This window comes from Chelonoidis abingdonii, chromosome 7, assembly GCF_003597395.2.
Source record: "Chelonoidis abingdonii isolate Lonesome George chromosome 7, CheloAbing_2.0, whole genome shotgun sequence".
In the NCBI taxonomy this organism is placed as follows: domain Eukaryota; kingdom Metazoa; phylum Chordata; order Testudines; family Testudinidae; genus Chelonoidis; species Chelonoidis abingdonii.
This window is the reverse complement of record NC_133775.1, coordinates 44178407-44193999: the sequence shown is the minus strand read 5'-3', so window position 1 is coordinate 44193999 and position 15593 is coordinate 44178407. Positions and strand designations below refer to the sequence as shown.

The 15593-nt window shown below is 40.9% G+C and overlaps 1 protein-coding gene across 1 annotated transcript in view; it reads left to right on the top strand.

The window, feature by feature from the left end:
• Nucleotides 1-15593, top strand: part of NR5A2 (nuclear receptor subfamily 5 group A member 2) — a 104022-nt gene that overhangs the window by 53244 nt on the left and 35185 nt on the right. The window contains exon 5 of the mRNA XM_032773492.2: nt 4464-4583. Coding sequence (XP_032629383.1) covers nt 4464-4583 — 120 coding nt within the window. The remainder of the gene's footprint in view (nt 1-4463; nt 4584-15593) is intronic.

Sequence of the window (15593 nt, the reverse complement as noted above, 5' to 3'; positions counted from 1 at the left end):
TTTAAAAAACAAACCCACAAAATTCCATCATGTGGCATCAAATTGACACCTATGTAGGTCACCAGCTGGGCTGGAATCTCTACCATGTATCTCTGCCACTTAAACTAATGGAATAACTGGTAACAGTAGTAGGCTGTCAACCTCTGTGAGGAGGATAGCAGGAGATGGCAGTGAGTTTTACAGGTATTGGCTGACAGCAAAGGAATGATAAGACTCAGGAATCCTGGGTTCCACTGACTGTGAAGAGGAATGTGGTCTAGTGAGCACATGCTCTTCTACCCATTCCCTGCCAAGCAACACCCCATTGCCCATCCTCTTCAACCTGTACCTGTTCCAGTCTTGTCTCTTTCCCATCCCTGGCTCCCCATGCCAATACCGTTCTCCTCATGTTGCCAGTCCCAGTTCTCACTCCTCAAGCTTCTCATCCCAGTCTCCTTGTCCAGCCATTCCCAGTTCATCCTCTAGTCCCAGTCTCTTTTCCAAGACAGTCCCATTTCCCCCCATCCCACCCTTCATCTGATTTGTTTTTCTTGCCTGCCCTTACCCCCATTGACCTCACCCATGTTCCTCATCCCCCCCCCGGCTCCCAGTCTGCATCTCCTTTACCAAGTTCCTTGTCCAGTCTCCCAGCTTCTTGTGGCAGTCTCTTTGCCTATCCATTTCCCGTTCTGCCCCTGCACCCTAGTTCCTTGTCAGATCTGACTCCCCTCCCTCCCTCCATCAGTTCTCAGTCTCCTTGCCCAGCCAGTCCAAGTCTCCATTCTCGGCTCCTAGTCACAGTCTACTTCCAGTCACCCCTACTCCCAGTCCACATTTCCCTCTACCTTCCCACCCACACCAAGCTCCAGTCCCTGTTTCTTCCAACCCCCGGGCTCCTTGTCCCAACTCTTCCCTCCACCCCAGGTAGGTCCACCTGTTGTCCTTCTGCATTTGAATCAGGCAGCTTTCTCCACATTGCCTGTGCCCAGCAGAGGAGTTACAGAGAGCACAGAATAGATGGCCTCCCTGCTCTCAGTTAATGTTCCCAGACTCAGAGCTGGCATGGCCAGCAACACCCCAGCTGCAATTGCAGCAGAATCTCTGTGCAGCACTAGGCTGGAACATGCTGAGTACAGACAGAATCTTCAGGAAATTTAGCTGCTAAAAATCTGACAAGTCTGTACTGAGCATATGTGACCTGCAATTCTCCAAAGGCTTCTAACTTGACCAAATTTGGGCAGATTTTCACGGGGCTGGAAAAAGATACATGATACATCCCTGGTACAAAGGCTGCCGCTCTGGTGAAATTCAAGTTCCTGCTCCAAATCATGGGAGAGCTAGAGGTTCTCAATGAAAAAGTCACCAGGATTCTTTTTTAACAGAGGAGGAACAAAGCATTTTTCCCTAGTTTCATTCTTGGAAATTGGTTGAACTGTTTTGGCTGAAACTTTCCACAACAATGCAGACTGAGACAGATAACCACCATGGAAAATTTCAGCCCAAATAGATAAAATTTCACAAAATTATAAGCAACTGAAAACAGGAACTTATAATGGGAGCTGTCAGGTAACCTTAATAATATGCAGCACTACTAGCTATACTTATAATAAAAGCTTTCAGTTTCTTAGGCTACGCAAACCATACAAATAGTACCACTCTGTTGGCTGTAGCCTAAGTCTGAAAGGGTGCAACTGATAAAAAGTTCATTGAGTCCTAGAAGTTAACAATTGAAAAGACCTATTACATCACCTACTCTAGCTCTCCAGTTATCCAGGATTGTTCCCTGAAATACATTTTTCTAGTGCTTTGCCCAGTCTAGTTTTAAATGTATCAAATTGTGGGGTGTCCACTGCTTCCTTTGAAGGCTGTTTTGCAGCCTAATAGGTCTGTCTCTAAGAAATTGTTTTAGGCAGATATTCAGCTTAAATTTTCCCTTCTGTAATTTTGTTTTATTTCTCTGAATTATAAATATTTTAATTATCCTCAGTTCCTATCCATCAGTGATGTTCACAGCCTTTAAATATTTGTTGAATCTTATCATGCTTCCCATTTAACTGTTGCCCAGCAAAACTACTGTACAAATATGTATTCTTTTACGGCATAATCATGCAGTATCCTAAGCAAGCAAAACTTCACTTTGTGTCAGTAGAAATATTGCTTGTAATGAGTCTTTAGGGTCAGACCTTTAATCATTCCCTAAAAGTCAGACTCTCCACTCCTTGGTAATTGTGCTGCTTTTATATGATTCCCCTGCAATTTCTCACTCTTTTCCTGGCCAAAAAAACAAATGTCCAAAACTAAACACAATGTTCCAGTTGCAGTCACGCCATTTTCACTGAGAAATACAGTTGCTGGGACCATCCTGTTCCACAAGACGGTGCCTCTTTACATAAGCAACCCAAGCTGCATAGCATATATACACATTATACTGCAAGCCACTTGTTTGCAGCCTCATACTGCAAACCACTTCTTTGCAGCCGTATCATATTTTAAAGTATTCTTTCTAATTTGCTATTCGCTATTATCACTCATTCTGGCAAACCACTTTTAGCAAATGCTGTTTTCCCTTAATTTTAATGGTAGTTGGAGCAAGCCTTTTGTATTATTCAAATTTCGGTTCTGTGCAGTATGCCCCCACTTCTTGAGCATTAATAAAGATATTAAATATAGTACCATTATTCTCTAGATGTTTTACAAAATTTTTCTCAACATGTTCTAAGTATAGAAATAAGATTAACAATGTGGCAATAAGGTATGAGCACTCTTTTTGAAGCTTCATCTATGACTATTATACAGTCTTATTACAATTGCACGTCTATGGCTGTTTATGTTGTATCATCTATGTCATCTGGACCAATTTCTATAAGAAAAACATTGACATTGTGCACTTTACCTGCATTTTTCTCTCAAAAGGATTATTTTTCACTGGTCCCACTACCTAATGCCATAGAATTGGTTTAGTTTGTGTCGTGCCTGTATATTCAGACTAAGTTTTTCAAAAATGAGTGCTCCTAAATCCATAGCCTGAATTTCAGAAGTGCTAAGCACATAGCAACACCTATTGATTTCAAATGTTGAGCACATTTGGATTAAGTTGCCTAAACAATTTAGGAACCTAAATTTAGGAATCCATTTTGAAAATTTTGGTTTCAGTATACAGTAGCACCATGAATCCTCTAGGTTCATTCTGGCACTGCTTACTCTCTGTATTCAGTATGGTATACTACTCACAGGAAATGTACCCTTTATTCTGCATATTTTTTCTTCTCCTCCCTTTTGGGAGAAGACAGACTCCTTTAAATCTCAGTCTCTTCCAGTCTGTTCTCTGACTCATTATAATTGCTGCAATTGCTACGTTTCAGTGCCTGGACAATACTCTGGGAGGTCAGAATCAGAACTAGTGTCAGATATGTGTCTGCTATTGCCAGATGCAGTCAGTGATACAGCTCTTACTACTGTACAAATTCTCTGACTACTGCTTGTACATACATTTTATTTTCCTGCTTGAGACCATCCTGCTCCATTTTGTTTCTAGAAGTAAACTGTGGAGAGGAAGCATCCTTCCTTTTTCAGTGTAACACCACCACTGATAGAGGCAGTATTTACTTCATCAGCCTGCTTTTTGTCACGGGACTAACCCTGGACTTGGGCTTGTTAATGCATCTGAGATTTTGATACTTCTCTGCTGATTCTCCAGTACGTCTATAGAGTGAGGCTCAGTGGCAGGGAGCATGGAGAAGCTTTGCATTAGCACTTATTTTCTGTGCCTGTTCTGTAGGTCAAATAAGATCCACTCCCCAAAGCTGATTTTCTTTTGTCAGAAGCCCTAAAATTCTTTAATTACTTCTTTTAAAGTGTGTGTCAAGCTCAGTTATTCAATTTATATTAATCCATGGTGAAAGCTTCAGTTTAAAAGAACATCACCGTAATAACGTAATAGGCATGTAATAATATTCAGCTCTTCTCCAGAGCTTTTCACTCGTATATCTCAAAGCAGTCTCAAGGAAAATGAGTATCATCTACATTTTGCAGATAGGGAAACTGAGGCATGAGGTAACATAGCAGGCTAGTGATTGAGCAAGGAAAAGAATGCTGGTCTGAGATAAGCAGCTAATAAGTGGAAAAATAAAATTAATTGCTCCTAGTGATCAGTGGGCATTTCACCCAGTGTCCGGTATAATTTGGTTATTAGTATTCATGGATCACCTTATTCTAGCAGTTAATCAGTTGTAAATGTTCTACTTAATCATAGATGGTGCCATCTATTGACAAAGGCCTATTAGCTCCGATATCAATGTTCTGACACCAATAATTATTGACATCACTTCAGTTCTCATAACATTAAATCTGAATACCTGAAACTTAACCAGACAACTAAAAAGAGTAGTATGCTACCCTGTTGTCCTTCAGCAATCTGTGCAATATGAGTTTTATAAGAGTTATTACCAAAGTAATACTATCAATTTTTCCTGTTTGTTTTACAGGTTGATGACCAAATGAAGCTGCTTCAGAATTGCTGGAGTGAACTCTTAATTCTAGATCACATTTACCGGCAAGTGGTACATGGGAAAGAAGGCTCTATCCTTCTGGTTACGGGGCAACAAGTGAGTGTGCAGACTCCAAGAGGTGGTGTTTTTTTATTAATCATTTTCAAAATAGCAGGAGTTTAACTAGGTCAGAAGCACTCTTGTTCTGAAAGAGAGAGATTGGCTACAAATAATGTAGATAAAATGACTTGTGCAGTCTGAGACAGCTGGTAAAAGACAGTAAATAGTCCGAAATCAAATACACAGCTGGTAGATTCTAGGTATGCACTCTCTTCCTACTCTGATCTCCATCAATATTGAGTCAAATTCATTGCTAGTGGAAGGCGCACTACTCCACTGACTGTGCCCGTTTCTGCTAGTGGCCTATCCACTGGAGCATTAGCAGGGAACTGGTCTATCTATGCCAGTATAAGTAATTTGCCACTTGTAATTTTAAAGCACTCAGTTTAAAAGGCCATCTATTTAAATGAAATTGAGGCCTAAAAGTTCAAGAGTAAAAGAAACTATTTTACAGAGAGACTGGCTGAATGTTCTAAGCATCAGGTTTAAAATATCCAAACTTGCTAGAACCACAAGTTCAAATCCTGGCAGGAGAAACTCACCCCATTTACATCTGAGGGAGATAAACAGAGTAGGGCTTACTATGCAGGGAGATTTTTTGATGCTTAGAAACTGTCTGTCAGCTTTACATTGATGCTAAAGGGCTTACCATGTTTTTAGTAATTCTAGGGTGCCAATGTCCTAGACCAAAATACTTCCAACCTCTGCTACTGTGCAGCATACTGTGTGCTTGTTGATTTCTGCCCAGCTCCCAAGATGTAAAGCTGTGCCTCAATTTCCCCAACAGTAAAATGCAGATAATGCCTACATCACATCAATAATCCCTACATTAAGTAATTGTCATGACATTAAATTGCTCAATGTCTGGAAAGTACTTTGAGTCATTTGACTGAGAAGCGCTATGGATATTATTTATCATCATCATCCTTGCTATAAGCAAGATTATAGGGCAACATACAAGCTTTCAAGAGAAATGTTTGAACTTCTGGCTGTCATTAACTTTAAATACAAGCCCATCATTCTTGGTAAATGGAGTCCTATATAGTCTGCTTTGTTAACTTGGAGACATTATGAGCTAGCCTGTGACTAGCCCTGCAAGGTAATAAAGTTAAGAGAGTCCAGAAAGCACCTTGCACCTTTGCCCATGAGCTGGTTACAATCACAGCCATTATGCTCTCAAAGGGAAAGGAGCGCTCCTGGCTAGTGATGCCAACCTTCTCCAAAGCCATGGGAAGAGCAGGATGAACAAGTGTCATAAACTTCACCTACTCCACCCCAGTCAGCAGAACTGGGCCAGTTGAATGAAGCACACTCTGCACCTTTCAACGGCATCGAATCAAGTACAGTATGTCTAGGGGCTCCAGTTGGAGTGCTGCACAGCTGTACTTCCCTCTTTTCAGCCACATTCCACCCGGCCGTTGATAGGAAAAAGCACAGTCAAAGGCAAAGCAGCAAGCACTGAGGCTTACACAGAAAGGCCTTGTTTTATTTATTTAGCTGGCTGGAGTTTCATAAAGTGTGTGTGTGTGTGTGTGCGTGCGCGCGCGCATGTGCGTGCATGTGTGTTTCAAGAAAGCACTTTTTCAAATCATGATCCCTCAGCAGTTCCTCACAGATGAGTTCCATTCTATGCACGTTTCATATTCTGTACTAAGTGCTGCCGCTCAGCAACAGTAATTACCATTTCAAAAGGAAATAAACAAGCACAAGTGCATTTTACATCTCTCCAAATTTCATAACACAAAACAACCAAGGAATGATTTGCAGTGTATTAGTTAATTGCAAATTACTGCCACATTGCTTTCCATGTTCCAGGTTTCAGAAGCTAAGTGCATGGTATGTGATGGTAACAAACCATTTCCTATTAAAGAGAAACTTTAATTTCAACAGGGTTATGTGCTATCCTAGTGGATTCTCTGCATAACAATCTGCTGCCATTTTTCTTGTACTCAGAACTCAAGGAGTAGACATAACAAATTACTACAGAATACTATTCATTGTTCATGCATTTTGCTGCAGTAGTTAATGTGCAACATTTGATATATTGCCCAGGCTGCCAGGACATGAGTTATTCATTTTGATCTTACCCATGCTCCCCTTATAGCTGCAGTAAAATCGGGGATGGCTTTACCATGAGGCCTATTGAGGCAGCCGCCTCAGGTGCCAGACTGGAGGGGAGGGGTGCCAGAGTGTAGAAAATTGTGTCTGCTGCTGGTGCATATGTATTCTGTCTGCTCTAGATGCACAGAGAAGGTGAAGTGCTGTGCTTGAGGAAGAAGGGCACAAGAGACATAACAGGCAGACAGGAGAAAAGGTGACAGGGAACAACAGAAAGCAGCAGGAGCTGCAGGGAGAGAGAGGAGGAGCCGCCTCTTATGTACCTTTCTAGCACCCCCAGGAGCTTGGACTGAGTAACACCAGCTTCTCAGGGAGCTTCCTGTTTCCTGCTGCTTCCCTGAACCCACTTGAGGGGAACAGGCAGTCAACTGAAGTAGTAGGAGCCAGTTAGGCCCTTAAGACCCTGATATCTTCCCTCACTCAGGCCTTTCTCCAGCCTGCTTATTTGTCCCCTTCAACTGAGTGTTGAGAGCCACTAGAGCTGGCACAGAACAGCACTTTATGAGTGAAAGAAGAAAATGCCCTGCTGAGGCAGCATTCAGAAAAAGCAAGCAAGCAAAGGAAGCTTTTCTACCTAAGCAGGAAGGAGCTCTCCTGAGATACATAGACACAAATGTTCATGGTGAGCCTTCCAGCCTCAGTGAAGATGATAGTGGTGAGGAGATGCCCGATCTTCCAGTTAATCAGAGTGCAGGTGACCTGGCAGCTACTGCAGCATCCATATCTCCATCTCAAATGGATGTAACCGTGCACATTCCTGAAGAAAAGTGTATATCAGAGAAGAGTGTGTTTTAATGGTGCATTTTGTAATGATAACAGAACCTAATGAAAATGTCCCTGCAATGGTGACTGTCAGAGAGCATTTTCTAGAATTTATTGACACTGATGACACTACATGTGCTGGTATGACAAATGTGCTTCTTAAAAAGCTGGAAGACACAGGAATTGCGATAGCTGACATGAGAGGTCAGGGCTACAATAATGGTGCCAACATGAGGGGAAAGAACAGAAGAGTGCAGACACGGATCCGAGAGTTAAACCCTTGAGCTTTTTTTGTCCCATGCAGTTCTCATTCATTGAACTTGGTGGTCAGTGATGCAGCATCAGCTTCTAGTGAGGCTGCTGAATTTTTTAATATAATTCAAAGCATCTGTGTATTTTTCTCTGCATGAACTCATCAATGGCAAATTTTGAAGCAACATCTGGGAACATCCTCTCTGTGCCATGTACATCCTCTGACATTGAAACCACTGAGTGCCACATGATGGGAAAGTCATGTGCAGGCGATAAAGCCTATCAAACACCAAATTGGGAAGATAGATGATGCCATAGTTGCCATTCTGGAGGATAATGCTATGAGAGGAGTAGAGGAGTGGCAGAGGGAAATGGAATCACCAGAAACATACATAACTTCAAATTTCTGTGTGGCATGACATACTGTTTGAAATAAATGTTGTAAGCAAGAGACTCCAAGGTGTTGACCTTGATATATCTGGAGCAATGGAACAACTGGACAAAGCAAAGTCATACCTACAGTCTTACCGGTCAGATGAGGGATTTCAAAACATTCTGAAGAGTGCACAGAAGTTGGCAGAGGAACTTCACACTGAATCTATTTTCCCACCCATTCAAGAATACAAGAATCACCAAAGACGACATTTTGATTATGAGGCATGGGATAATCCCATAAGAGACTCCAAACAACAATTAGAAGTTGAATTCTTTAACCAGGTGCTAGATTGTGCAGTACAGTCAGCTGAAGGACGTTTCATGCAGCTCAAGGAACACAGCAGTATATTTGGGATATTGTATGATATTCCAAAACTCTTCCCTATACCTGAAGAAGATCTACAATCAGCAATGCAGGGCACTAGAGACAATGTTGACACATGATGACATGCGCAATATTAATGCGATTGATTTAGGTGATGAACTGAAAGCCCTTTCAAGATACATTTCAGCAGGATCAACTCCAAAGGCTGTTCTGGAATATATGTGCACAAATAAGATGACCAACCTCATTCCAAATGCTTTTGTTGCTCTGCACATACTTCTAACACTTCCTGTAACAGTTGCCAGTGGAGAACGCAGCTTCTCCAAACTGAAGTTAATAAAAACACATCTACACTCCACAATGACACAGGAGAGGCTGGTTGGCCTTGCAACCATCTCAACAAAGAATGAGCTGACCCAGACTGTGGACCTTCAGGAAGCAGTTCAAATCTTTGCAGCCGAGAAGGCACGGAAAGCACCACTTTAATTATTCAAACATAAAAATGTCAGTGTTTACTATGCAGACAAGAAAAGTTACATTTGCTGTTCAGGCGTTTGAAAGTTAAGTGTTACTTAAAATTTTTGAACAGGTATTTTAAGTTGTTAGTTCTCCTTTATTGAGGTAGGTAGCAGAGCAGTACCATGAGAAGAGTAGAACAGAAAGAAGGCAGAATTGAGACCTTTCAAAGTTTTAGCCCAAGCGAGGGGACATGGGGGCATCGTTTGAGCTCCCCACCTCAGTGCCAAAATCTTTTGGGCCGGCCCTGAGTAAAATCCTCTGCTTTTTTAGTATGGTGTTACAAATCTAGTTGAGCTCCCCCTCCTGGACATTCATCAGACCAGCTGTGAGGGAATTGAACTACAGTATCCTGTGTGCTTTAAGCTGCTGGAGTCTTAACAGAGTCCACAGGCTGCCACTAGGTTGAGGTCTTCAGGCACACTCTTGGGATGCAGATTCTCCTGTCTAACACTTCATCCTGAGAGCTGAGACTTCGTGACCAATACTGACCATTCCTCCATATTCTCCTGTAACTTAAAACACATTGTCTCCCAGAACTCCAGTTGTTCTGGGTCCACAGCTTAACTCTTCTAAGGCTCATGAGAGGCACAGAACAACACAGACAGATTTTGCCGAGATTTCTAAAACTATCATTCTTCCTTTAAAAACACAAGAAATGCACAGATCTATATAAAAATAATGAATTCTACACACATTTCCCTGCCTCAATTTCTTCACCACGCTATGGCATTCTTTGGGCTGAGGTGTCCTCTGGGCATATTCTGCTACAGCTCACGGCTTGACTTCTCAACCAGGGAGTCTCTCGCTTTCTCTGACCTTAGTTGTTCTAGCAGCTAAGCAGAGAGCTCCCTCCCCCTCCCCCAGCTATGAAAGCATGCCCGACTCATCTCTTGCTACCTAAACCTTCCTGTCTCTCTCGCTCCGAGTCCTTTTAGTTTATATATCTCAATATGTCCTTTATATAACAACAACATGTCCTTTGTTCTGCTTTTGGGGATTTTCCACTTCTCTAAAGGCCAGTCCCCAGTTGAGGGGTTGGAAAAAACTGGCAGTCCTTGCATCATCCAACTTTCTTAGCATACCTATTATGCAGGCAGAGTACAATCATTATGGTTAACTACTCTCCATCATTCCTAGTCTGGTCTGTATGTGCTATAGGCCCTATCAGTACCTGGTGAATTCCACATTTACATAGAGGTATTCAAAACTACAGTATTTTCATAAGAACAACTCCAGAGCACCAATCTTAATTCATAAAATTGTACAGACAGATTACCCCAGATCACCACATTTGGTCAAATCAATTCAGATAAAAAGCAATGAGTCACAACTTTGCCTAAAACTCAGAGGTTTTTGAGATTTTTTTTTAAATTGTTGACTATTTGGCCAATTGACTAAAACAGGTCACATGATTGTCTATCCCCAATTGGGTTTGTGCAGGATTTGGGACAAGGTGAATACAAACAGTGTATAGCAATAATTGTTTTGCTGTTCGGTTTATTGTCCTCTTGTATTCAGGTTTGCCCAAGTCTCATCTGATCTAACTATCTCTGACTAAAAGGGAAGACAAAAACAGAACCATAACCCACATATTTAAAACAGTTAGGTTTGTCCTTAACAGTCTATCATCTCTGATAATAAAATGGTGTGTTCATTCTAGCTGTGCTAAAAGTTTACAGTGACATCCCAAATTACACAAAATTCACCAGACTGCAGGCTTAATCACAAATGCCAAATTCAGGTTCATCTAAAGGTTTGCTAAGGATCCTGAACTTTTCAAGTAACCCGAGGCCAAGATATTCAGCAACCTTGGCATGATTAGTGTTTGCTTAGGAGGCTTTGCTATACTATGCATTCAATGCAAAACCAGTTTACTACTGAGATTTTGAGTTTGAATCTAAAACTCAAAAAAATATATAGGGATGAGGATCCTCACAGCAAGGAGAACACCTTCTATTAATCCTTGTGAACCAAAATTGCTGAGTTTCACACAGTTTTAACACCTACACCCTTCCTTGGGAAATGTTTTCCTTTCTCATTCTTTAATATAGTGTTTCCCGAAAGACAAAGAGGGACATTGCCAAATCATGAGCTAATGGACTGGCAGGCTGGTAGCAGCATCACAAGAATGGTGCCAGTATAGCTCTGGAACCAACAAGCAATGGAAGTAGTTCAGAAGCAGTATCCCTGGAGGGAGAGGACACTATATCGTTTCTAGCAACCGCTGAGGGCAATTGAAATAGTGACACCGATGGTCTCCAGAGTGAGCATAGCCAGTCCTTCTCCAGTGGAAGGAGATTTGAAAATCTTTGAGAATGGGGGGGAGTAAAAAGAAAAATGTTAAATCGTTGGAGTTAAAAGCACCTCCTCAGTCCCTATCAGTGAGAAAATAGTGAATTAGTATGACACTAATTCATCTGTGTAATCAATCACAAAAGTAGAAAGTTCTGATCCCAGATCTAAACTTCCCTGAAGCTCTGGCTTGTTCAGACTCAGGGATTTGGTTCCAGGCCATATCTATGTAGGATGCACTCCACGGGGAGGATCATTCGTTATAGTAATTCCTATAGTAATTTTGTAGAGGTCTCTGAACAGTGTGTGATAGTATTAATCAAGATGAGGTGAACAAAGGATGGAGCGGGCACTTTAACAATGGATTGTAGTGACAGAGTTAGCCAGATCCTGCATGTTACTTTAACATAATGTTTATAATGTTGTTAATTTGAAGAATCTGATTTTGGTCATTACTTCTATAAAAAAATAAGTAATTGATTAAAACTACTCTCTGTACAGCACCTTAAGAATACTTTTACAATGATAGGTTTTATAACAAAGTCAAAACAGTCACTGTAGATAATATATATATGGCCCAATACAGGAAATTGCAATCCTTTCCTATCTTGATGTACTTGTGGTCTTTATAATGTAAGTTAGACAAAACAACTACAGTACTTTGAAGTGTTATCAGTTTTACTATTTGCATATTATAGCTAATTAGCAACCACAATATCATCCTCCTAAGGGAAAGGTCCACTGGCAACTTAATTCATTATCTTCTATTATTGTGTACCATGTTAAAATGACAGGCATCTTACACTGTACAAGTCATTACAATTTAATTAATATAACTAAAACTGATTTAACTGTACCTTCTGTCTTTGTCCAAGATGAGCCCATCTCTAGAAATCTGAAGCAAATATTTATGAAAAACATTAAGTTACTGAGGCAAGTTATATATGAAAAGTTCTAAATGAGTTTTAATAGCTACATAAAAAAGTGAAATGCAGTTGCCAGTGAAAGGTGTACAGTCTCACGGTTCAGCAAACAATAGAAGCATAATTATGCTTGTGATAGTAAATAATCCTTCTCTATACAAACCATGCTTGTCACTATAGTATGACATCCTTATGAGAAAGTTTTCGGTATGAAGCTAACTTATGTTAAGTCACCTGCCTGTACACCCCCTTCCCCAAACACACCCACTTATCCACAAACAGTAAGTTAATTTCCTAAACTAGATATGAACTAAATATCATAAAATTAAATTAAATTACCTCAGCCCATCAGAATGTCCAGTTGCTGTCCAGTTATTGAGCTGTAACTGTAGCTTTATTCCTCCGTTATGCAGTTCCTGGCACTGGTTGAAGAGGATGTAAAATTCAGAGGTACAGTTGGTATTATATAATTATACACTGTGAAAGTCACTGTAATCTACTAGTCTGAGGACAATTATTACCCAACTAGAGGATTAGTTATTGAAAAAGGACAGTACAGTGATTATGCAAATCACTACACTATGACTTGCTACTGCCCCCCCATCCATAAGCATTCAGCAAATATGACCACTTCAGCTTCAGTCTCCCCACTCACATGCTTCACCCATCAACCTTGTATTTCCTCCACCTGATCCTAGATGTTAAATACAATTTAATTTAAAAAAGAATTAATTTTAGTGCGGGAAAGGAGCCAGATTGTGCTTTTACGTTTTACGATTTGTATTAGGATCTGTATGGAAGAGTTCTATTGCAGTGGAATCCCTTGTGGAATTCTGGCTGGCTCAACCAGAATTCCTCCTGAGGAACCCATTGCAGCAGGAGCTCTGCTGTCTTTCAAGAAGGTGCAGCATGCTGTCCCCTTCAGATCAGTCCTGCTCTGCTGTCCAGTGAAAGGGATGAGGACCTCATCTTTCCTAATCTGTATTTAGGAGGCTACTAGTCCTAGCGAGAATGCCACAAGACATTCCATCGAATGTTGTTCTCCCGGTGGCTTGTAACATCTCGGATAAAATTCCACCAGCCAAGCGGTGGAAGCAGCCAAGAGGCAGATCCCCTATTACATGGGTTCATCAAATCTGTTCCGATGTTGGCTTCTTGGGCCATCAGACCCTTGCAGCCGCACAGGAACGGACCAAATGTTGAATGACTGCTACGGCCAACTGTTTGGCTATGCCTTGAAGTAGTCGTCCTAGCTAGGAGTAGTAGCTCTGCTCCCAAAGGCTTGCTGGCACCTGTTCAGGGCACAAAAGATTCATTGTGCCACTGCCACAACTCCTTTTGCTTGTGGACAAGGCCAGCCACAAGTCAAGTGACAGGTTGGGGAGAAATTCAGGCAGTCATGGACAGTAGCTGATCAGAGCACATGTGAGATGGAGAGCACAGTTATAATAATAAATCATAATAGCAGCAATCAATTTGATGGTCCCTGTTAAGTCAGTAGTATTCATATCCTGGCCTTCAGGCTCAAAGCTTATTTAGCCCAGAATATAGTTTTCCCTTGTAAACAAGATTTGCCTTTAATTCTTACATAGGCAAAACCTCTCATAGACTTCAGAGAGATCTTTGTGTGTAAGGACTTCAAAATTTGGTCTCATCTAAGGAAATATCTTACAACTGTATTAATCAACTTGATCTGGTTTCCGATATAAGTTTTCCCAAATACAACATCACTTTTTACAGTTTTAAGGTGGGATTTTCAAATGTACTCAGCATTGGCCTAACATTGCTTCCATTGAATTAAATGGGACTTGGGCTCATAAGTTACTTAGGCACTTGTGAAAATCTCACCCTCAAGCACCTAAATATGGATTTAGGAGCTTAGTTTTAAGCTCTTATTTTTTAAAGCGTCAATCGTCACGCTGAACCATCTTCTGCATTAAAATCTGTTGCACAATATCAGACCGTCGCTCTCAAGGCAAAAATCATCATTTAATTTCAATCAGATTTTTGGTTTAATTAACCAACATTGATGGCACAGTATGACTCACTGTTAGGTAAAAGTTATGCTCTTCAGTATACAAGTGCATATGATGTGAATTTCCAGCTCAAGTTACAAGTAGTTTATTTGGGTGTTTTTAGAGAGACGTGGTGAATGAGGTAATATATTTTATTGGACCAACTTCTGTTGGTGAGAGATGTAAGCTTTTGAGTTTACACAGAGCTCTTCTTCAGGTCTGCGGAATGTACTCAGAGCATCTGAGCTAAATACGAGTTTGAACAGATTGTTTAGCATAAGTAGGTTACACATTTCAAACGACCATTCAAGGTGAAGTGGCCCTTTTAACTCCTTTCCAGTCATAGAGGGGAAAGGAAAAAAACTGAGGGAGTTAAGTGGATTATAGATTGTTGTAATAAGTCATAAATCCAGTCTCTCTATTCAGTCTACGATTTTTAATATCTAGGAAAAGTTATGAATTTAAGCTCCCAGGCTCATCTTTTGAAGGTGTTGTGCAGATTTCCTTTGAGGATGAGAACTGAGAGGTTAGATATAGTGCTTTGTAAAAAGTATTCACCCACTGATGATACAGTGTTTTTGTCTTATATCATTTTTCTGTATGAGTTCATTTGAAAGTGTAGTGATTGCCTCATTTCACTCACATAGTTGTTATTGGGGCATTTAGTTCACTGGATGAGATACACCGTATATTGTGATAGGCATGTGAAGGACCCATGGATGATCTTGAAAGATGTGTTAATCACTGTAGCCCACAGATTTTGCATCTGTTATTCTGGCAGTGTCTGGTGCTTTGAGTTGGTGAGTCCTGGTCTGAGGGAGCTTGCTTCTGATGATGAGCTTGGAGAGGTTGGAAGATTGTTTGAAGACCAGAAGAGGGAGTTTCAGGAAAGATTTCTTTCAGGATGATCCCCATCAAGTATGGGTTGTAATTGTTTGAGGATACCCAAAATGGTCTCCAACGTGCAGTGGTAGGTGACAACTAGATGTGTACATTTGGAGGGGGTGTATTTCTGTACTGAAGCAGGTACTCTTGGGTCTTTGTGTAGCCCATTCCATGATGGAGTCTACTTTTTCGGTGGACCGTCCTTGTTTAGTGAAGGTGGTTATATGTTAAGATGTATGTCCTGGTCTCTCTCCTCAGAGCATATTCTGTGGTATCTAAGTGCCTGGCTGTAAATAACAGATTGCTTGGTGCATTTGGGATAGTTACTGGATGTGTGAAGATAGTTGTGGTTATCTGTGAGTTTCTAGTATTTAATTGCTTTGATACAGAAATAAAATCCACTCTGACCAAACTCCTCTAGTTGTGTACACTGCAAACAGAGAAGGCAGATAGAATAGCATGCTGTTTAACGTGAACACTT